This window comes from Cyprinodon tularosa, unplaced genomic scaffold, assembly GCF_016077235.1.
Source record: "Cyprinodon tularosa strain WSP-4 unplaced genomic scaffold, ASM1607723v1 ctg353, whole genome shotgun sequence".
NCBI lineage: Eukaryota > Metazoa > Chordata > Actinopteri > Cyprinodontiformes > Cyprinodontidae > Cyprinodon > Cyprinodon tularosa.
This window is the reverse complement of record NW_024039067.1, coordinates 802773-827938: the sequence shown is the minus strand read 5'-3', so window position 1 is coordinate 827938 and position 25166 is coordinate 802773. Positions and strand designations below refer to the sequence as shown.

The following is a 25166-nucleotide window of genomic DNA, read 5'->3' as shown; positions in this document are numbered from 1 at the left end:
GCAGGAAGTCATTCTGCAAACTGGATTTTTCTGACCTTCTCTCCCTGGAAGGATCATCTGAGCTTCAAACTGGGCTGAGGATCCAAACTGGAGGTTTGGATCTACTTCCCTCCAAGAGATCGTTTGAGCTTCACACTGAGCAAGGGATTCATCTCCACAACGACCCGTTCAAGTACCACAGGACCACCCAATTCCGATTTTTTTGCCCACATGTGACCTGTATCAGATCTTTTTATGACAGTCTGAACGACACAGATCGGATTTTTTCAAATGCGACCCAGGCCACTTGGATATGTGGTCCTGAATCCGATACGTATCTGATCTTTTCAAATGCGACCTGTGTCTGTACGGCCAGGTCGCATTCATCCGACCTACACATCATTGATACTTGACAAATGTTACTAAACGTTACTAATCTGCGTCCTACTAAGCGGAGGCGGGAAAAACTAACAACCATTGCGGAAGATAACACAGAGAGCAGTCAATGGAGAGAAAGTGAGGTTGCTGACTTAATTCATATTTGGAAAGATAGCTCGATTCAGATCAAACTCGAAGGGTCTTACCGGAACCTGGCGCTCTTTCTTTTTGATCTTCTTAAAAAGATTTCGTTCGTAATGTGCCTGCTCCTGTTGGAGAAGAACTCAAAGAACACAATATACACTGCGGTATTACGAGTCATGTTTACTTCCGCAAACACTGAGGACGCTTGCTACATGTGACGTCATCGCGTCCTCGATTGCGCATGCGGGACACTTCAGTTGAACGCTTTCAGTTCACACAGTAGATCACATACAAGTCGCATATACTTGGAAGTGTGAACGGACACGCAAAAAAATACGATTTCACAAAAAAATCGGAATTGAGCATTAAGGCCTGCAGTGTGAACGTAGCCTAAGTGGCAGTCAGTTTCTCCACATTTCACCTACAAACAACCGCATTCTGGGTAAACCCTGTCCGCCCTCCATCAAAAGAGACAAACACTGAAAAACCCCCACACAAACTGGAGTCAAAGAGCCAACCACTTTTCTGGAAACGTGAGTCAGCAATCTATTTCTCCTCTCCAAGTTCCAGAATCAAATTTCCCACAAGCCTGAACTAACCACAGTGTCTTCCCCTCACCTTTCAGTTTCGGTTGAGCAGTATTCAGAGCAACACTAGATTCTTCACAATCACCTAAATAAACCTGTTACACCTTTTCCCCGGTCTCTCTGTATTGGTTTACTACTTTTGTGTCTGTTCACAGTTAAAATCATGACAACTGCTGCATGAGGACAGAACCTAAAATCATCATAAACATTTTAGGCAAAAGTTATAATACGTTATTAAGAGATAATTTTATAGAATGATAATAGTACAAATATATATCATGAGTATGGTATAAACCTCAGCAAACAAAAATATTTTATCTCTAATTTATAAAGATTTGCTTGCTCGAGTTACTCAAATCTAAATAGCTTGCTGTTGGCAAGAGTTGCTATAAGGTTTTTGTTTTGAGGTCTCGGAGCTGTCATTTTTTTAGTTTACTTATAATGTGAAAAAACACATGCTAATATGATGTGCAATTATTTCTTGGTTAAAAGCAATAGCAAATGTGTGAGAGTACTGCTGGATAATAATCAGAGCTGTTGCTGGATAGGATGCAATTACTGGAGTGCCATTGGCAAACTGACTGAGTCGGACTTTCACCATTGTTGTGCAAGTTTACCAGAGTAACTAAAACTGGAAGTTGTAGTTAAATAATAGGTTATTCAAATTGAGGGTAAAACTAATTAATTATTATTAGTTGATTGATTATAATTGTAATTTGCCTACTGACCAGGGTTCTTAGTCTCTTACATAAAATGATGGACTTCCAGACAGGCTGTTACATCCAGTTGCCTTCACCAATTTAGTAATTTAGACTATTGCTATCACCAGAGTTATTAATCACCAACCAAATAAATGTGTCTCTGTGCATTTAAATGTTATTGAAAGAAAAGTGAATCCAGCCTGAGTGATAAACCATTCACTGTATAAAAGAAACAAAAAAGACCATGGTGTAAAATACAATGGTACCTTTATTAGATAATAATCCCTGTCACAGTATTATTATAGCTAATCACTATGCAGACATTAAACTGGAATGAAAATATGCAAAAGAATATAAACAAATAAAAGGGATTTAAAAGTACTTTTCAGAGTCTCTGAGTAATTTGCCAGTTTTAAGGCTTATGCATTGGAAGTGTCCTTTAAAAGAGTAACAGATGAATGTGTAAAAACCCTGACACAGAGAAATTAAATGCACTTAAAACAGGGCAGTTTCATTCAATGTTACAATAAAATGAGACTCAGGCTCATGCTGAAGATGCTGAAGATGCTGTGTAATAGCAGGGGGGCACAGACTTTTAACACCCAGGGGCTCACACCATCTGGGCCTGCAGACACATGCACAACTATCTACCTATTTCACCCAAAATACACCACAAAATAAACCTTAAATAAACTCTATTGCATGGGTGGGAGTTGTTTTTGGTACATCACTGACATTTGGTCTCAACGCCCTTATACTGTAAGACACTTATTCCTCCTTGCAGCAACGACAGTTGGATACACCATTCAATGGTCCCTACAATTGGTGTTGCTTTCATATGTACATCTGCTAAGGTAATGTGTGTCTGTGTAATGTAATGTAATCCAAGCGTTCTTTCTTAGAGAGAGTGGAAGATTCAAACCCTTTTATTTATTTATGTTTTTGACCAGTTTGATTAATTGTTGTTTACTGTTCTTCTGCTTCTTCTTTTTCTTATGTTTTATGGTGGTTGGCAAGCAAATTAATGCACAAGCGCCACCAACTTAAATGTCTTGTTGAAGATAGACTATCCAATAACATCTCTGTTTATCTGTTATAGGCTTAAACTTCTGGAAGACATAGGGGCCCCTATTTAGTTCTGTTAGTTCTGTTAGTTCAATCTCTAACCTTCTGCTCTCTCTGCTTTTCCTCAGAGTAGCTTTGCCTCGTCTGTTCCTGTTTGGCTGTGACGTCATCCTGGAAAAAAACATCAGCTGTGCTGCTTCTATCAACACCCTTGTTAATAGATGTTGGAGATCGGCCTGTTTTCCAGTGTGGTCCTGTTTCTCTGACCGTGACTGAGTGGATGTGCTCTCTTCGTCCTCTGGCATGGGAGCTGCCTTGGAGCTCGTCTGCCTGGCTGTGTGTTTCCTGGACGGGGCCGCCTTTTACAGCTGCTTTTTGTATCTCTGCTTCTGTCTCCTTGAACCCCAGTCGGCCTCGGCAGATGGCCGCTCACACTGAGCCTGGTTCTGCTGGAGGTTTCTTCCTGTTAAAAGGGAGTTTTTCCTCTCCACTGTCGCTACAAGCATGCTTAGTGTGGGGGATTGTATTTGAGTCAATGAGTCAATGCAATCAACTGGTTTTCCTTAGATAGAAAACTTTGTATCAATTTGACTGTATGATCTGGTTGAACTGTAAAGTGCCTTGAGATGACATGTGTTGTGAATTTGGCGCTATATAAATAAACTGAATTGAATTGAATTGAATTGAATTGAATTATTTCATCATTCTGCGTCATTATATCTCTATTCTCCCACTCTGCAGAATCTGTTAGTTCAATCTCTAACGTTCTGCTCTCTCTGCTATTTTCATAGTAGCTTTGCCTCGTCTGTTCCTGTTTGACTGTGACACCATCCTGGAGAGAAATATCAGCTGTGCTGCTGCTATCAACACTTTTGTCTATTGATGATGGAGATTGGCCTGTTTTTCCAGTGTAGTCCTGTTTCTCTGACTGGCTAACAGTATGTGTGTGTGTGTGTTTCCTGCCTCTGTCTCCTTCAACCCCAGTCGGCATCGGCAGATAGCCACTCACACTGAGCCTGGTTCTGCTGGAGGTTTCTTCTTATTAAAAGGGAGTTTTCCCTCTCCACTGTTGCTACAAGCATGCTTAGTGTAAGGGATTGCATTTGAGTCAACGAGTTGATGCAATCGATTGGTTTTTCTTAGATAGAAAACTTTGAATCAATTTGACTGTATGATCTGGCGAACTGTAAAGTGCCTTGAGATGACATGTGTTTTGAATTGGCACCACATAAATAAACTGAACTGAATTGAATTAGATGACCCTGTCAGTATTCTACACCAAATCAGATAGGAACTCTAACAACTCATCTAAGAATTCCGATTAATGACCTTGTCGACAATTGCATTATTGCAATTGCAATTTGAATGAGGGAAACTAAGGGTTAAATGTTTAAAAGAGTTGAACTGCCTTTGGACTAATCAGTAAGTCAGACTGAAAGATTGTTGCTTTTCCTCCTCCTTGCCCAGAATTTCTCGGTATGTGAAAATCTAAATAACTACAACAAGCTTCCTAATTTACAGTATGATCACATAATCCTGCAGCCAAGTTTCTGTAAGGTAACATAATCAATAATTATCACAAATCAAGTCTTTAACTAGCAGAGTTTTTGAAGAAAGAGATCTTATGTTAAATAAACCACATTTAATTGTTTTAACTTTTTCCCCAACCGGAGTTTTTTTTTTTTTTTTTTTTATTAGATTATCATGACTTACTCCTTTAGGAATCTTTTCTAATTTATTTGGTTTTGGTTGTCAGCAAGATACTGTTTGGATAGGGTAATGGGTAATAATCGAGAAGCTGCAGAGAGAGGTTTGAAACTACAACTCTGCTTACTGGTCGTACAACCATCTACACACTAAGAAGTGGAGATAAGTACCACAGGATGTGGGTGCTGATCTGTTCCTGATGCAAGCAGATAATACACTGTGAGAAGGATGTCAGTTTGAAAAGTGGAAAAATGTCATACCATCATAATAATAATGAAAGTAATTTCATTTTAAGCATCTTCCATATATATATATATATATATAGTACAGACCCAAAGTTTGGACACACCTTTTCAATCAAAGAGCTTTCTTTATTTTCATGACTATGAAAATAGTAGATTCACACTGAAGGCATCAAAACTATGAATTAACTCATGTTGAATTATATACTTAAAGCTACAGTGTGTAATTTTCAGCGACATCTAGCGGTCAGACTGCAGACCGCAGCAACATGAACATCTCCCCCCCCCCCCCCCCCCCCCCCCCCCCCAACAGTACGGCGAGCGTTACGGGACAAAATGTCTTCCACGACGTCTGCATCACCTACCTTCTCAAGTGATGAGGTTTGTTTACATAGATAATTTTACTTACTTGTGGTAACTGCAGGGACATGCCTACGGACCGGGAGAGGATATGCTGTGGCCAGGATCCAGCTCACTGTGCGTAATGGGCGAGCGTAATGGGCGATCTCGCAATCGCTAGTTTGTTGGCTCTGCGCTGCCGTAGTGCAAAGATGTCTGCCTCCATGGCTGCGAGACCCGCTCCTATGTAATTATAAATAACGAATTCTAAGGCAACGCAAATATTAAGGTTAAGAGGCGTAGATGATGATAAATAATATAGTTATGTATAATATATTACATTTCTGACTGTATATCCCTGTAATTATTACACACTGTAGCTTTAACAAAATAGTGTGAAACAACTGAAAATATGTCTTATATTTTAGGTTCTTCAAAGTAGCCACCTTTTGCTTTGATTACTGCTTTGCACACTCATGGAATTCAAGAGGTAGTCACCTGAAATGGTCTTCCAGCAGTCTTGAAGGAGTTCCCAGAGATACTTAGCACTTGTAGGCCATTTTGCCTTCACTCTGTGGTCCTGCTCACCCCACACTATCTCAATCTTTGGAACCAAAGATCTCAAATTTGGACTCATTACACCAAAGCACAGATTTCCACTGGTCTAATGTCCATTCATTGTGTTCGTTAGCCCAAACCAGTCTCTTCTGTTTGTTGCCTGACCTTAGCAGTGGTTTCCTAGCAGCTCTTTTACCATGAAAGTCTGATTCACACAGTCTCCTCTTAACAGTTGTTCTAGAGATGTGTCTGCTGCTAGAACTGTGTGTGGCATTGACCTGGTCTCTAATCTGAGCTGCTGTTAACCTGCGATTTCTGAAGCTGGTGACTCTGATTACCTTATCCTCCACAGCAGAGGTGACTCCTGGTCTTCCTTTCCTGGGGCGGTCCTCATGTGAACCAATTTCTTTGTAGCGCTTGATAGTTTTTGTGACTGCACTTGAGGACACTTTCAAAGTTTTGCCAATTTTTCGGACTGACTGACCTTCATTTATTAAAGTACTGATGGCCACTTGTTTTCAAATTCTAACAGTCCGTTCAGTAGGACTATCAGCTGTGTATCCATATGACTTCTGCAAAATACAACTGATGGTCCCAACCCCATTTATAAATCAAGAAATCCCACTTATTAAACCTGACAGGGGACACCTGTGAAGTGAAGTATTTCAGGTGACTACCTCTTGAAACTCATCAAGAGAATGCCAAGTGTGTGTGTAGTAATGTAGCAGCAATCAAAGCAAAAGGTGGCTTCATAGTTTTGATGCCTTCAGTAGGAATATACAATTTTCATACTGTTGTAAATCCTAAGCCTACTTTAAAATGTTATCCAAAAGATGCATGAAGCCTTTACATGACAAAGATTACAGGTAGACCTCCCCCATTTCTGTGAACCAATTGCTTTCACCTAATCGTATATCAGGTATATCAGACTAAAAAAAGGCTAAATTTTCCTGGTAGTCAAAACATGTTTTGTAAAAACAAAAAAAAATGCATTTTTGTCTTTCTCTTTTTCAATTCTGTGTCAATCTATGAAATGAATAAAAATAAAACTTTTCACATTTCTGGTTATGATTATCATGTCAAGAAATTAGATAGAGTTAAAAGTGGCATGAATAATTTTGCAAAAACTGCAAACAGAGCCAGTAACCACCTAACAAGATTAAAGGCCTGATTGCATGTTGGTTGAGAAGCTAAGCATGGGGTAAAGGTTTCACAGTAGCATGTATCTATTTGCATAGTCAGATACTGATGTTTGTCAGTTACATCTGGTGCTTTTAGGTTCAATGCAAGAAATCAGGTCATGTGAAATGCTGTCTAACATGTAGGCAATAAATAAATGACCTCTCTGCATGATTTCAAGCTAATGTATGGTAAGAAAGAAAATCTTGTAACGTCACATTTTAAGCACAAGTACGCATAGACCGGCATCAGTCTGTGTGCCAAGGAGCATAAAATCCATGTGTTTTCTAAAAATTGTAGGAACTGATAGGAATCCATCCAAAACGATGAGGAAAAAGCAGAATACTAACAAATCAGGCATGTTTATTCATAAAGAATACAGGCGATGACTTCATCCATGCTACTCAGATATAAAACACAGTTTGTACAAAAAATTATATAAACAGGGCCTGAATAGATACACAGCAAATTGCAAACTGAAGTATAGCATCAACTTCAAAATGTAATCAGAGCTACCATATACTTTCCTTCTTTAATCCGTGGAACATTTTAAACATTATAAATATCAGGGGTGATGCTGAGAAACTTGTCCATGCATTTGTTACCTCAAGGCTGGACTTTTTTAATTCTTTACCTTCAGGAAGTGACAAGATGTAGTTAAAAGCCTTCAGCTGATCCAAATGCTGTAGCCAGAGTTTTGATGAAAATTAAAAAGAGAGATCATCTCTCCTATCCTAGCTTCTATTCATTGGCTTCCTTAATAGAAGGTGAAGAATTTAAATTAAAATCCTTCTCACATAAAAAGCCTCAAAGGGCCAAACTCCATCTTAATCAGAGATCTGGTTGTTCCTTACTTTTCTAACAGAGCACTTCACTATCAATCTGCAGGTTTATTATTGGCTCCTAGAATTTCTAAAAGTAGAATGGGAGGCAGATCTTTTAGTTATCAGGCTCCTCTCCTGTGGAACCAACTACCAGTTTTTAGTCCGTGAGACACCCTGTCTACTTTTAAGGCTAGGCTTAAAACGTTCCCTTTTCATAAAGCTTATAGTTGGTGTATAGAGGGGCCCAGGGCATCCTGAGCTATCTCTATAGTTATGCTGCTATAGGCTTAGACTGCTGGAGGACATAGGAACCCTTTTCATCATTCTTCTTTATTCTATCTTTATTCTCCCACTCTGAAGTATTTGTTAGTTTAATCTCTAATGTTATGCTGTCTCTGATTTTACTCATAGTAGCTTCATCTGGTCTGTTTCTGTTGGGCTGTGACACCATCCTGGAGATAAATATCATCTGTACTGCTGCCCTCAACACCTTTGTTTATAGATGTTGGAGTTTGAACTGTTTTTCAGTGTGGTCCTTTTTCTCTGACTGTGACTAACTGTATATGTGCTGACCTTCATCCTCTGACATGGGAGCTGGCTCGGAGCTCATCTGCTTGTGTTTGGGGCCGCCTGTGGAGCTGGTTGACAGTAGTCTTTTGTATCTCTGTTTCTTTCTGTAAGTCTGTTTCTGTCTCATTGAACCCCTGTCGGCCTCTGAAGATGGCAACTCACAGTTTTCCTCTCCTTTGTAGGCTCTCCGGGGTCTCGCTATTTTGCTTGGTTAAGCTAGGCTGTGAGTGGTTGTTTTATGAAATTCCACCTTACTTCCACCTTAAGTCCAATTAACTCCCAATAGCCAGTGTTGTGCAGATGTTAAATATATTCCTGTTTGGAAACCATTCTCAATTGATGGCATTAATGGTGATCAGTTAATGATAACATGAAGCTAAGAGATAAGAAAACACCATTAGAAACTAATCAAAAAGAATTATGTTTAATTATATAAACATATTCTTATCTTCAGCTACCACAGTATACATGTCAGATTAAATAATACTACTTTTACTTCAGCGATGGTATCAAGGTGCTACTTTATTGTATCTCCTATATCTGTTGGTTTTGCTGTTCTTTTTACATCTCTCTTTGCAGGTGATGAAGCAGAGAGAAGACGTTTTATCATTGTCTCCCTTTTACCTCCTCTTTCTTACATCTTTTCTCCTTTTTCCTGTTTTTCCTTTCCTGTTCCATTGCAGTGTCCATATAATAATGTAATACTCCCTGCATTAATTATTAATAAAGCTATTTACATGCATAAATTAGGCAGAACACTATGGCGAAAGCAAAACTACTCCACTTGTGAAAGTAAAATCTGTTGGGTTCTTTATTGTATCAAGACAATTATTATCATTGCCACATTGCCAGACAGGACACTGAAAAAAAAAATTATATATATTTAACATACAATGATTTCTAGCATGTTATAATTTGTAAATAAAACATTACATACTTCTACAAAACAGGTACCATGTTGAATTTTGCTCTTGATGCTCGCTTTTACAGGTGCAATTTATCTCTTGAGCTTCAATTCTACTTCAGTTCAGTTATTTATGTAGCGCCAATTTACAGCACGTCATCTCAAGGCTCTTTACAGAGACAATATTGTCAGAATGGATAGGAAAACTAGCTGAGTGCATCCAGTCATTGACCTGAAAGACCTGCATGACCCTGTGGCGAAGACCTTCGCTTGGATTTGGTTGTTGACTCCTCAGCAATCCCTCATACTGTTAGTTAAGTAGAAACTGGGGAACCTGTTAGATCCATTAAAGCTTAAAGGAATATACTGTAATATGCAGATCTGTGTTAAAAATATACCTAACATCCCCAAAGAAGCACATATATATTACTAATCTGGTGATTTTTTAGAGAATTTTAACATTTCTTTGGTCTGAAAGCCACTGCCTCTGCTATCAGGTCTGGGATCTGTTTTGTTGGTGATTGTCTTTCATGAAAACGTTTCTGTCCTTTAGTGGTAATACATCATAACCAGTTAAAATGACAGTTATGACACAATTAGAGCTCATTTAATATTTTTTTATTTTAACAATTGAATCCTGCATCCTGCAAGGGATGGCCACACCTGATAATGACAATAATGGAGTATTCCTAACATGACTCTATGGGCCAGTTTCAAACTGTACATTTCAAAACAGTTTTTTATTTTTCCTTCTCTCCCTCATGAGGTCCATCTTATGTTCTTTCCCTCTGTTTCAGATGTGTTTTTGACATGCCATGTTGTGGGAGAGATTTCCACTGAGACTGACAATGTTTTCTACATTTAAAGGCAAGAAGATATCTGGTAAAACCTGGAAATATCAGAGAACTCACAGACCATGACGTTATCCTTGTAAATCATGAACTAAATACCCATACTTTCTGTGGTCCTCAGGCGGGTTGTGAATATTATCTTGAAAACATGTCTGGGAGTGTAGACATCTGTAAACCGATCATGCGGGTCAAGAGGTGACATGGCTCTGCCGTGTGTCTGCTTGGGGCAGTGAGGCAGGTTTTATGAATGTCATGTATGTAATTTATGGTATGGTTTGTGGTCTGTCTGCCTTCGTGTCTCAGTGGACTAAAAGATGAACTCTGGGTACTTTCATGTCTTTGTTGAAAGCCAATTTCACTAAATTAGCTTTTCTTTATATTTTCTTATGAACTGAGTCATGTCCTTATTTTTCATTGTTTTAGAATTTTTCATTGTTTTAGATTTTCCACTCTGCTGAATAATAAGTCTTTAAAATTTTATGGGTAAAATCAGACACTCAAATTCTATACTATGAAATGAAATGCAAAAATGTACGTAACTCAATTGTAACTGCCTTTAAAGGCATTGAAACATATTTGTTTGCCCAAAAAAAAGATCTTTCTGAATTAAAATTTGAGTTCACCTTTTTCAATTTCAGGTCTATAATTTAATTTCAGTTTGATTTTTTTGTTTTGGACAACTTGGTCCTCAACCCACAGAGTAATTAACAATGAAATGATGGATGGACATTTCATATCAAGTTCAACTTATTTTAATTACATTTTCATCTGATACTGTGGTATCAGATGATACTGCAGTAGACAGCAGCAAACATATTGACGGGCTGACAGAACAACTTAACACAGTTTAGCTAATAGGTCACAGCCCCGTCCAGTGTCTGATTAGATTTTGCAGCGCAAATGTAAACAGAAGTTCCGATTTTTTTAACTTTGCATACTTCACAGGCGCAACTTTGTAGAATTTCTCAAAAGGGTGTCATTCGACTGACCAGATTCCCCCCCTGCATCTCTCTCCACTTCATTTCACGTTGCTGCGCTCCAGAGCCACCTTCTACAAAAGGAGGAAATGCAAATCTTGTCAAGAAGCGAGGACAGATGGACCCAGTAATCAAAGAGAAACAGTCAGTAGTAAAGTTTAAAAAGTTTATTAAATAAAACAAAACAAACAAAAGCGGAGCTGTGGCTCGCGGACACTGCAGGCAGGGGGGGCGGGGCACCGCTCAATCTCAGACACTCTGGTTTAACAGTCCAGACCAAGAATGTCCCCAGTGCTGCAGTCCCAGAGCTCATGCTGGAAGCCGATCTTGGTCAGGGATCCAGAACAAACAGGAACAGACAGAACAGGCAGGATCCAGATCAGGCAGGAACAGAAACAGGTAGCAGGATCCAGACTTCCATGCATCCACATGCTCCCAGGAGGGTTCAGAGTCAAACTGGGACCAGAAGCATGACCAGGTGGTCACGCACAGGAGCAGACAGGATCAGGTGCAGACAGGCAGGCTCAGTGGAAGAGGGTAGCTGAGACAGGACGTAGAACCGGAACTTGAAGCAGGACTTTAAACTGGTCTCCTCCCTGGAGCCAGGCTTACTGAATAAAAACTGAACCTCCCCCCATAATGAGCCAAAAACCCAGAGGACTCCGCGGGGGAGGAACAGTGGACGATCAGGAGATGAGACAAACACAAAAACCCTCTTTCCACTGGCTGCTAGGATCCAGCACATGAACCATGAACTAAACCTGAACAAACAGACTGACAGAGAGACAAGAAATGATCTGGCACTGAATGCTCAGGGAGAACTGAATTTAAACCAGAGGAAACAGGTGAGGGGAATAAACTATAACTGAGGCAGGGATGGAAAACGACAGGTGAAAGGAATCCCTAATTAAGGGAGAGCAAACAGGCCAGATCATGACAAATCTGTCTGTCAGGATTGGTGGATGTTGTAATGGACCCAAATCCAGAGAAGAAGAGACAGAGATGTTTACTTGCAAAATTTAATGAAGAAATAATAGAAAAAGTTTAAAACCCATAGAACCGATCAACAAGAAAACTCAAGAACCAAAAAACTGAGGAATAAATTGAAGGAATGACGAGAATCCAGCAATAAGTAATTGAACAGGAGGTGTATATATGGGGGAGAGAAATAATGGGAGGAATAATTAGCTAATAGGGAGCAGGTGTAGACAGAGTTACTAGAAGGAGCTAAGGAGAAATGAAAGAACACAAGGGTTCAACAAAACTAAGAATACAAAAATGATGTAAATCTAAGGAACAACACAGAACAAAACAAAGCATATTTGAGAATCCAAAAAGTAAAAACTTAACAGAAACAAAAGGTCCAGACAGTAAGATCATACCGCTGTTGCGCTTGCTACAAAATAACGGTTTGCTGTTGTCAAACCTTAAAAACCAAAGTTCATCTTTGAAAGAGGTCAAATTAGTTTAAAACTCATTTGTAAAAATGTATCTGTTCAAATCTATTTACATACAAATCAAAGGTGATTTTAAACATTATTTTGATAGAAAAAATATTTGAAGAACAATTTGCCGAATTAGAATTTTGGATGAATGCTTCTCTACCTGATCTACTCATTCCTCAGCTTGGACATGTTTAATGTAAAAATGTGAAAGGTGCCCATTTTGGCACAAACTATTCAACTTGCTCTGGCTTCAAGAAAACAACACACGGTGAAACTATATCAATTTGTTAAATGGAGACCTCATGCAACACACTTTGAAAGCGATGAGAGGTCATGTATGTATTTCAGACGATGAACTTCAATCATCGCAGACAGTACCTCCCCGAGCACTGCATCTGCTGACCTGAGCACCTTTACAGTAAGAGCAGGATGTGCTTTGTCTGGATTTATTCAGAAATTAGGACAATATGGAAGGAATCCAGTATAGTCTAATCTCCTTCTCAGACACGTGTACTGGTAATGTAATTCAGGTCTAGAGTTTGCAGCAAGAGTCACTCAGTGGCTCCTGTGTATGACTGGATAAAGCTGTTCCGTTTTAAACTGGATGGAGAAAAAGATTCTGAAACTTTAGATGTTCAATGGTGAAATAAGGTCGATTTCACCGGAGTCAAGCTTTCATTCTGTGTCTTAGCATTAAGGATGGAAAATATAGCTTATCCTGTAAAAACTCCTCTAAAATGTTGACCTTGCTCAATTTTAGATGCCTATGGCCTTTTCTCTCAGGGACAAACAGATTTTATGAGTGCTCCAGACTGACGGAGGAGTCAGCCAACTGTTATCCAAACCTAGGTTTTCAATAAACTATCTTCACTTAGAAGCAATATCCATATAGAATACAGTATAAATTTGGCCACATTATGATGTGTTATACAGTTTTATTGGCTGAGGACAGAACTATAGGTCACTACACCTGCAGTTGGCCTGTCGGCATCCAGGGGACTCTGGTTTGAATGTTGTGATTTCGTCCAAAGAAAGAACAGTCAGTGCCTATTTAATATTAAGATACTACATCTGGAACAGAAAATGGATGAAAGTTCAGGAAGGAAGTTCAGCAACGTATTGCTGCTTGAGACCGACTTGCGTTTAATTGACTTTATGGCACCGCCTTGGGATGTTTGGGTCTGAAATTGTCAAATTAGAGTTTCTCCATGAACATTTTTATGTTTGTTTCTTTTATGAGAGAGATGGAGATGAAGAACGTGGTCAATAGCTGGAAATGTACACGTTTGCATGGACATTTTGAGTCATGATGGTTAATGGCAAACTGAAATTAGGCTTCTACATCAAATGTTGCACCTCTTACCTCAAGCAGTAGTTTTCATTGGCTCTCTTGCTTTTGTAAGACATGTCTTTGGCACTATTTTCAGATCATTGCTATTTTTACACCTGTAACAGTGCAACAGGAGTAGTATTTACAGCTCCTGTGAATTATTTTACTGCTTGGCTTTCGCTGATTCCTCAACTTGGCTGCTCAGCTCTCATTCAGCAGAACTTCCGTCTCCTTACATGGAATTACGAGGGCGGTAATTATTTGAGGTTCTCATGAGCTTGCGCTTACTCCATGGGCATGAGATGTTCGTGGTCTCTTAAGAGCTTTTCTGAAGTTGAGAACTTTTGTTGAATTTGATGTGGCAGACTTTTTGATGTGGCAGAAACAATCTGAGAGAAGCTTTATATGAAACCCCCCACAAAAGTGATTGATGATTCACCCAAGAATACTCTAAAAATAAAGCTACCCACGGGTAGAAAAAAGTAAGAGAAAGTTTTGAAAAGAATACAGTGAGTTGCACGAGGCCCAATAAATCTCTGAGTAGGTATTACTAGATTTTTTAAACAGTGTAAACCTATTTATGTTTAGCTTTGGGTATTTGAATTTGTAAAACAATTTGGATATGTAAAAATAGAAAATAATTATGGATAAGTGGTTCTTTTTAGCAATCTGAATGTATGATATGATCGAATTATCTCTGTAAAATAAGATGATATTAATTGGTGCTATATAAATCAACTGAATGGGATTAAATCCTACATTAAATTCTGTAAATAACATGGGTATTGCAAATTTTGTGCACAAATGCAAATACAAATAAATAAGATAAATGCAAGTACTAAATTTACACGCAGGCAGTAACTACTGTAGATAGAAATCATGAAATCTGTTTGCAAAGCTTGCCTGATACACACAGACAAAACTGCATGTGTGTAAAAATCAGATTACAAGTGTGCAGAGTTTTGAATCTCATTGCACACTTCTGGAACCCTCACTGATGGGTGCGTGTTTGACTGTTTTTGGAAAGAGTTTTTAGTATTTCCCCTCATGCTTGTCCTGAAGTAGTAAAAAAGCACCACTTAATTATAGCACATAGACCTAAATTTACTTTGTGTTTATTTACGAGGTCGGATCCACCTCTCCTTTACTATGCTATGGGATGTGGACACTTTTACTGCTTTTCACACAAATTTCTGCACCTCTAAGTGATGAATTCACCTAGACGCAATCACTGAAAATACTCATTTCAACAGTCAAATCACATGTTAACATACAGTCGGTGTAAGTCATCCAAACTCAGGTTTATGATTACTTATTAAGGCCTTTATACTTTGACCCTGGATTGAATCAGAGTTTTATGAAGTCATTCACACAATTAGGATCCTGTCCACGAAAAATACTCAGAAAGTATTGATAGTCTAACACTGTATCTGGATGAAATACTGATTTTGCATGGTACCAATACTGCAAACAGGTATTCTTTCCCTATTTTTCTACTGTTCATTTTATATTTCTGGTTTATTTGCAACTTCAAAGAATAACAAGACAGATTATGTAAAAAAAAAAAAAAAAAAATCTTCAAATTGTCTTGTATTTGGGTAATTTTTAGTTTATTTTCACAGGTCTTTAACCAGCATCTGTGATTCTGTTTAGAATACATGTTGCATGTGGAGATTGGAAAGGTGAGTTTTTCATTATAATGAAAATATTTTAATGCCTTTAAAAATTTGTCATGTTTTAATATCCCATGACATAAAAAATGGTAGTATCATGATGACCCTATTTCAGATGTTTTTTTTTGTTTGTTTGTTTTTTACAAACCCTTCCTGGAGCATGCAGGTAACTGCTCCCAATGGTTTGTCTGAAATGCTTAGAAAATACATTTAAAAAAAATAAAAGAAAAAGTATCTTGCCTAAAACCATTTATTTCTGACATAAAGAAAACAACATTTATATCTTCAAAGAAAAACCTTTTCTGACCTGAAAAGAACACAAGAGCCTGTGTCAGATTCACCAAATACGTAAACATCTCAGTATCTTCACAGAATGTTTTCTGTGAACTCATTCAAATGAGTTGAGATGTTTTTGTTTTTTATAAGTTGTCTAAACTGTTTCTTCTGGGGTTATAGAAATAGCATTTTAGAAAAAAAAAATAGCATATCAACGGGCGTGCAGGTGGAGCAGTGGTTAGTGCACACAACCCATGTATGGAGGCCTTAGTCCTCGACGCGGATCCTTTCCAGCATGTCTCTCCCCCCTCTCTCATACCCCCTTTCCTGTCAGCCTACTGCCACAAAACAAGCCACTAGTGCCATAAATACACAAAAAAACAAAACTGTGTAGCTGTAGCATAGCTGATTGGCTTAATTGATGGAAGCACACATTCTGCTTGTTATATAATAATGGAATTAAATAAGAAGGTCAAGCATTAAATAGATTTTTCAGAGTCCTAGTCAAAATCTGGAATGATCACAGACAGTTAATGCTCAGAAACTCTCCAATCTGGCAGAATTAAAGAGAAATGGGATGAAATACCTCCACATTTTGTTTAAACCTTCCTTATCAGTTCTTAACAACTCAAAAACAATGTTGTTGATTGTGGTGCCTCATTTTATTCACTTTATTTTTTGTTCATTTACAGCCAAGTTGGACTGGTTATTTTTACTAACTTCATTAATAAAATTATATTTTAGACTGCACAGAACAAAATCTTATTAAATAAGTGCCACTTTATATAGTTTTTGCACCATCTAAGCTAGTCTATGCAAAGTGATATTTGCATCCCACCATTAGAATAATTAAAATAATACCTAAAAAGTTTGCTTTGAGTATCAATCATCAAGGCTTTTACATAACACCATTACTTAAAAATGTCGTTGAAAACCACGTCATTTACATAACCAACGTGAAACCTTTTTCTGTCTATAAAGCAGGAAGGAGAGAAGATAAGCTGTCGGAGCAATCTGTCTCAGCTGCTCAGAGCTGTCGCTCCTCTAGACTGGGATCCTGTCATGCTGTCACACGAAAAAGCGGCAGTGCTGTTGCTTTTGCTAAGTTCTTGTGGTCCAGGTAAGGATTTTCTTTAAAATCAATTGATTACAGATAAACCATTTAAAGTGTTAAATGTAAACAGGTTTGAGTTTATAAAATAATTTAGATCCACTTAAGGTTTATAAAATCTACAAATCAATCCTCAGATATTATTAACAAATATTACCCTTAAATAAAAAAAAAAAAATCCAAAACACTTGACAAACATGTAAAAACCTTAAAATGTACTATTTTATTTTCATGGGGTTGTTAGAGAAGATGCTTTGTGCTGCAGCTATGACACTCGTAACAGGAAAGGATGGCTTTTGAATATTCATCTTTAGATTTTCCGCAGTTTATCCAGGAAAAATCACTGGAGGCCACGTGGTTGTGCCACACAGCAGGCCGTACATGGTGCTGGTGGAGAGAACCATGCCGAATGGAGATATAATCAACTGTGGGGGATTCCTTTTGAATGAGGACTTTGTAATGACAGCTGCCCATTGTAAAGCCAAGTCAGTTTAATACTCTTTGTTTTAATTTTCTAAATAATGCTGTGATTTCATTTGCAAATAAAACATTTTCTTTTTCCATTACAGGGAATACTTAATTTATCTTGGGCTTCACGATGTGGATAATAAGGACAATGCGGAGCGCATTACTGTGGAGCAAGCATTTCCTCATTCGCATTTCAACAGTAACACATATATCAATGATATCATGCTACTTAAGGTGAGATGAGATCTACACCTTGCATTTATGCTATTGTCCATTTCTTGTGTCAGTTGCAAAGGGTCTGGTTAAAATAGGCTACCATGCTACATTAGCTAAAATAAACACAAAACAATTCCTAATTGTGTTTATATTTCTATGTATTTTATGTTGGTCTTAAAGCTGAGCTCCAAGGCAAACTTTAGCAGTAATGTGAAACCCATTAATTTGGCAAGCAACGATGCTGAGGCTCTGCCAAAGTCATGTAGTGTCTCCGGCTGGGGTAAAACAGAGGACAATGGCTACCTTTCCCCATTACTCATGGAAATCAATATAACATTGATTAAAAATGAAACCTGCAAAAAGGAAAACTCATACTGCTCACAGGGAAAGAATGGACCAAATGAAGTATGTATCTTTGACTTTTTATGACTATTAAGAAATTAGCTCATATTATGCTTTCAGAAATCCTCATTCATATTTTTTTTTATCTTTTAGGGAGACTCTGGCGGTCCGTTGGTTTGTGAACCAGGACTAGCTTATGGAGTGGTGTCGACTATGTTGAAGCCACACGCAAATGAGCCCCGTCTGTATAGATATGCCCGAATACCTGACTACAAAGGCTGGATCATCTCCACTGTAAAAGCAGCTAAAGCAAAATAATCATATACATGCTACGGGGTTTCATTGGGCCTTCACATTTATCTGCCAAATAACTGAGTGGTATTTAGGCCAAAATACTTGGCCTAACAACAAGTGATACAATTTACTTGTTTATATTTCTGTTCTTCATCATGAGCAAAAATCAGTGAAAATAAATATACACTATGTTGTTTGTTTTGTATGCTTTTGTTTTCACAGTGAACTAAAACTAAAACACAATACTGCTTCATTTGAAGATTCAAAAGTTATTAATAAACTTACCACACTTCCGGAAATTAGATTTATGACCAAAAAAAAAAAAAATCTAAATTATTGACCATTAAGTTGAATCTATCCTTGCTGTCTTTTAGGCCTGTTCTATACTGATTAGCAAGAGTAAGAATTATGTGTTATAAACAAACCTACAACCAGTTCAATTCTGATTATCTTATGAATAGATTGGGATCATTATTAATATCGTTCTGGTTACTGCTGTTAAATTAAATAATCTGTTAATTGACTTAAATATACTAAAATAAATGTTTCCTACATTTACAATAAAAACAAGAAAAACCACACAGCTGTGAAATGCATGAGTATTGTTACACTTGATCACAAATTTGAAAGGTAAACAAAGAAAAGTGAAATTGAAGAGGGAAACAACTCATTAAGTCTTTCTGCACTAGTTTCTGTGGCAACTTTTGAAAACCAACAGTGTACAGCATTTCTGAAACCGCTGGCCTTCCTTCCTTCCTATTCCTAATTAAAAAGGCTTCAATGGTGTGTGCGACAGTGATGCAGGGGTTAAACGCATGAATCATGCACCGAAACTTTGGTCTTGATGCGTCGCAGGTTCAGCCAAATGTCTTCCTCCTCTCTCTGTTCCTGCTTTCTGTCTGCCCTCTACTAAAAAAAGGCCATATTAACTAGCCTTAAAACAAAAAAATTAAATGGGGAAAAAATGTTCTGTCATAAGCACTTTTTAATCAATAAATGTGAAAAGACACTCTGGAGGGACTAGGTCTCTAGGCTGGTCCTGTAACCGCCTTGTGCTTCTCCCAGTGGACGTGGGGGAGACTTCACTCTTGCTTCTGTAGAGAGGGGAGTCTCTGGACGTTCCTGCTAAGAGCTGCCCCCACAACCCGATCCCAGATGAGAGGAGGACCACGAGTATAAGAATAGAATATGCTTGTTATAACCTTCATATATCTAAACTGCTTATAAGAGATCATTTTAACAGGTTTATTCAAATCCTTGAACTATTTTAATGAAACTTTAGTTAAAGCTTATTCAGAAATAGAGCACAAATATTTTCATATTGTAAGGTTCTCTTTATATATATTTAAATTCAGGTTATTAAGAGTCAGCCTGTGAGGAAGGGTGTGGTGTTTGCTTTATTCAATCTTCATATCTAGGTTCCATCTCTAATATTCCCCCTATGTCAAAGAAGAAGAATGAATAGAGGCTACGAGGCTGTGCCACACAGCCAGCTTTTTATGGCCTTCAGAAAATGAATGAAACAATGTGCTGTGATGGATTCCTTCTCAGCCAGATTTTGCAGCCGCAGCCATAAGTGGCATATGCCAGTTAAAAAACAGCATATGCCTGTTGGGAAACTGCATATACCATTTTTCAAAACTGACAAGCCAGATACCACTTTTGGCTCTCGCTTGCACTCAGATTTTGTTATTGGGCGACAGTCGTGTTGGATTTGGGAATTTGCCCTGAAATTAAAAGGTTGACGGTGTGTCCTTGGGCAAGACTCTTCAACCGCATTGCCTACTGATGGTGGCGCCAGTGTATGGCAGCCTAGCTTCAGGGCAGCTGTGGCTACAATGTAGCTTGCCATCATCAGTGTGTGTGTGAATGGGTGAATGACTGAATGCAATGTAAAGCGCATTGGTCAAGCGCTCTATAAGTATAGACCATTTACAATGACTACTGCTTGCTGCCAAGCTTTGTCTGTTAATAATATTTTCATTTTGATTTGTAACAATAGTTTGCAGTTGTTTAGCTATACAGGTGCTGGTCATAAAATTAGAATATCATGAAAAAGTAGATTGATTTCAGTAATTCCATTTAAAAAGTGAAACTTGTATATTATATTCATACATTACATACAAACTCATATATTTCAGATGTTTATTTTGTTTAATTTTGATGATTACAAATGACAACAAATGAAAATCTCAAATTCATCATATCAGAAAATTAGAATATTGTGAAAAGGTTCAAAATTGATGGCCCCTGGTGCCACACTCTAATCAGCTAATTAACTCAAACCACCTGCAAAAGCCTTTAAATGGTCTTTCAGTCTAGTTCTATAGGCTACACAATCATGGGGAAGACTGCTGACTTGACAGTTGTCCAAAAGACGACCATCGACACCTTGCACAAGGAGGGCAAGACACAAAAGGTCATCGCTAAAGAGGCTGGCTGTTCACAGAGCTCAGTGTCCAAGCACATTAATAGAGAGGCGAAGGGAAGGAAAAGATGTGGTCGAAAAAAGTGTACAAGCAAGAAAGATAACCGCACCCTGGAGAGGATTGTGAAACAAAACCCATTCAAAAATGTGGGGGAGATTCACAAAGAGTGGACTGCAGCTGGAGTGAGTGCTTCAAGAACCACCACACACAGACGTATGAAAGACATGGGTTTCTGCTGTCGCATTCCTTGTGTCAAGCCACTCTTGAACCACAGACAGCGTCAGAAGCGTCTTGCCTGGGCTAAAGAGAAACAGGACTGGACTGCTGGTGAGTGGTCCAAAGTCATGTTCTCTGATGAAAGTAAATTTTGCATTTCCTTTGGAAATCAAGGTCCCAGAGTCTGGAGGAAAAGAAGAGAGGCACTTCATCCACTTTGCTTGAAGTCCAGTGTAAAGTTTCCATAGTCAGTGATGGTTTGGGGTGCCATGTCATCTGCTGGTGTTGGTCCATTGTGTTTTCTGAGGTCCAGGGTCAACGCAGCCACATACCAGGAAGTTTTAGAGCACTTCATGCTTCCTGCAGCTGACCAACTTTTTGGAGATGCAGATTTCATTTTCCAACAGGACTTGGCACCTGCACACAGTGCCAAAGCTACCAGTACCTGGTTGAAGGACCATGGTATCCCTGTTCTTAATTGGCCAGCAAACTCTCCTGACCTTAACCCCATAGAAAATCTATGGGGTATTGTGAAGAAGAAGATGCAATACACCAGACCCAACAATTCAGAAGAGCTAAAAGCCACTATTAGAGCAACCTGGTCTATCATAACACCTGAGCAGTGCCACAGACTGATCGACTCCATGCCACGCCGCATTGCTGCAGTAATACAGGCCAAAGGAGGCCCAACTAAATACTGAGTGCTGTACATGCTCATACTTTTCATGTTCATACTTTTCAGTTGGCCAACATTTCTATAAATCCTTTGTTTTTATTGGTCTTCAGTAATATTCTAATTTTCTGATATGATGAATTTGAGATTTTCATTTGTTGTCATTTGTAATCATCAAAATTAAACAAAATAAACATCTGAAATATATGAGTTTGTATGTAATGTATGAATATAATATACAAGTTTCACTTTTTAAATGGAATTACTGAAATCAATCTATTTTTTCATGATATTCTAATTTTATGACCAGCACCTGTATATGCAATCACCACGTATGTTAAAATAACTGTATTGTACTTATTATCTTTATGCTGTCTCATGCCAGCAATTATAGTGAATACATAATTTTCCTGGTGTTGATGATAAAGTACAGACAGTGTGGATAAAACAATTTCTCATGAAAATTATTGCAACATTTCAAACACAAATGATACGATGCTCCTGAAGGTAAAAAACAAACATAATATCCTTTTAGATGTTTTAAGTCGTAGCTTTAAAAAAAAAACAACAAACATGCTCATTATGAAATGTTTGCCTTTAGGTGAAAGCCTCTCCTTTCAACATGGTATATACTGATAAAAAGAACAACACCACCTCCATGTGACGAATGTGTGTTGATGCATACGGAACAACATATTTACGTTTTAAAACATTTCTTCACTTTAGAAGCTCAATAAAATTTTCATCATTTTCAATAATTGCATTTTTACTTTACTTACTCGAGCATCAACAATATTTATTATTGCAAATTGATTTCCTTTTTTAACAAAATATTTTAAAAATTGTTGGGATATTGTAATATGTAGATTAAAATTATATATATCTTAAAATTGATATCCAAGTCCAAATATCTTTAAAAGTCTGTCTCATAACATTTAAAAATTATTTAAAGTGCTTCTTTACCAATAACTAGGTGCTGTATAAATGACCATGATGAACCACAATCAGCACCAATCTAATCGTTTAGCTTTACGTTGGCTTGACATTACCCTTAAGGGAGCAACCTCCTTTGAAAAATCCTGGACCGTGTTTGGCTGTGACTCCATCCTGGAGAGAAATATCAGCTATGCTGCAGCCATCAACACCCTTGTTTATAGATGTTGGAGATCGGCCTGTTTTCCAGTGTGTTCCTGTTTCTCTGACTGTGACTGGCTGGATGTGCTCTCTTCATCCTCTGACATGGGAGCTGCCTTGGAGCTCGTCTGCCTGGATGTGTGTTTCCTGGACCGGGCCGCCTTTTTTAGTTGCTTTTTGTATCTCTATGCTATCTATGCTTCTGTCTCCTTGAACCCCAGTCGGCCTCAGCAGATGGCCGCTCACGCTGAGCCTGGTTCTGCTGGAGGTTTCTTCCTGTTAAAAGGGAGTTTTTCCTCTCCACTGTCGCTACAAGCATGCTTAGTGTGAGGGATTGCACATCAAGTAAATGAGTCAGTGCAATCAACTGGTTTTCTTTAGATAGAAAACTTTGAATCAATTTGACTGTATGATCTAGTGAACTGTAAAGTGCGTTGAGATGACGTGTTGTGAATTGGTGCTATAGAAATAAATTTTATTCAATTGAATTGATCCCTCCCTGGTTGGGGGGTCATTTGTTCTATGGATTATACATTTAGAAAAATGTTTCGATTATTCACAGCAAGTTAATGGTTCATAAATATAAGTGCTTTAAAAAAGATATAACACATGTCAGCAGGAGTTGCTTTCCTATGAATGTTTCTTGAAATGACAACACTGCCATCTTGTGAAAATTAAGTGGAAGGGCAAGAGAAAGTCCAGAATAAAACCCTGGGCTGAATTGTCAACATACTATCCTCTCTCCCCTCTTCTAGAGCAGGGGTTTCAAACTGGTTCCAGAAAGGGACGTGTGGCTGCAGGTGTTCTTTTCAACCAAGCAATAGCACACCAGACTCCATTCATCTCATCAAGTCATCATGTTCAGATTGGACTCACTTGATGAGGTGACTGAAGTCTGGTGTACAGACTTCAGTGTGGACGGGGCCTGAGGCCCCGTCCACACGAAGACGAATCCTGGCCTAAACGCACAAATTTTTCACCAAACCAGCCTCTCATCCACACGAAGCCGGCGTTTCGGGGGTCTGTAAACAATCTTTTTTTTATTCAGCCTTCAGAGTGGGAAGATTTCGAAACGCCGTTTTCGCGTTTCCATCTTTACGCTCTAAGCGCATATTTTTTTTTACATGCATGCGTCATAGCGTCGCCTCTAAACACGCATGCGCGACCAATATCACAACAACAATGGCGCCGTTGCTGCTAATGCTACTCACCCTGCTGTCGGGCTTACAACAGAATCTTCTTCTTCTGGAATATCTCCAGGAAGAACAGAGCAATATCGACAACATAGTTCAGCACCTGAATTTGACTTAACCACGAAAATGGACCCGCAGGGCAACCATGTATAAATATTAATGCGCATGCCCAACATTTCGTCGCTTATTTTTGCTTTGGCACCACAGCGCCACTTACAGGCCTGGCATACATTTTGCAGCGTTTTCATGCATTCGTGTGGACGCTCACATTTATTTTACGTCTCCGTCTTTACGGCAAACGTTTTGGAAAATATCAGCGTTTCGTGTTCGTTTTGACTTCGTGTGGACGGGGCCTAAGACTAATAATAGTTTTCTTCCTGACGGCGACGAACACATAGATGACCTGGTTTCTGAGTATAAACCAGCCTTAAGACAAAATCTAAGATGGCTGTCAAAAACAACCCTTTCGGCACACATCCAAGGGCCAGCGGGGGCCCTGTGTTGGAAAGGCAGTAGGGAGCACTTCTCTGAGACACTTATTTTGTAGTAAGGTGTTAGGAAACCTCTGGAGGTGAACATTGGTAAGTGCGCAATTTGGTTCAAAACACTTTAATTAGTCCGACACAGAGCCGAGAATGTTAGGCAGCATAAGCAGCTGAAGTTGCGTGCGTAGTTAATGAAACATCACACATACCACGATCACAGAGAATAGGTATGATTATGTGGGAAAACTTGCATCATTATGAACATATTCTTTCTCAAACTAAACAGGGGATGCAGGTATCAGCAACTTGGATGTTGAACCTGCCAAAAAAGGCATCCTAATATCATACCACAATCACAGGGAATAGGTGTGATTGTTTTCTGGATGGTCTGCCTTTTACAGCTGCTTTTTGTGTCTCTGCTTCTGTCTCCTTGAACCCCAGTCGGCCTCAGCAGATGGCCGCTCACACTGAGCCTGGTTCTGCTGGAGGTTTCTTTCTGTTTTTCCTCTCCACTGTCGCTACGAGCATGCTAAGTGTGAGGGATTCCATCGAGTCAATGAGTCAATGCAATCAACTGGTTTTCCTTAGATAGAAAACTTTGAATCAATTTGGCTGGGTGATCTGGTGAACTGTAGAGTGCCTTGAGATGACATGGTGTGAATTGGTGCTATAGAAATAAACTGAATTGAAATTGTTGGAAAACTTGCATCATTCTAAACACTTTATTTCCCAAACTAAGGAGGGGATGCAGTTTTTAGCAATGCAAACTTTGAAGCTGCTGAATCTTCTGTTTCAATCTTTTAAAAGTTATTTATTCAGAAATATACAATAATTAAAAATGTTGGTAATTTAGTAGTTATTGTGAAAGATTTTGCA

At 38.5% G+C, this 25166-nt stretch overlaps 1 protein-coding gene across 1 annotated transcript; it reads left to right on the top strand.

Moving 5' to 3' along the window:
* Nucleotides 1–16714: 16714 nt before the first annotated feature.
* Nucleotides 16715–18655, top strand: LOC119790059 (granzyme B(G,H)-like). Its single transcript, XM_038295377.1, has 5 exons — nucleotides 16715–16849; nucleotides 17166–17325; nucleotides 17410–17542; nucleotides 17705–17929; nucleotides 18020–18655. Exons 1-5 carry the CDS (start codon nucleotides 16792–16794, stop codon nucleotides 18182–18184), a joined length of 741 nt encoding a protein of 246 aa, XP_038151305.1. The 5' UTR covers nucleotides 16715–16791; the 3' UTR covers nucleotides 18185–18655.
* The last annotated feature ends 6511 nt before the right edge of the window (nucleotides 18656–25166 follow it).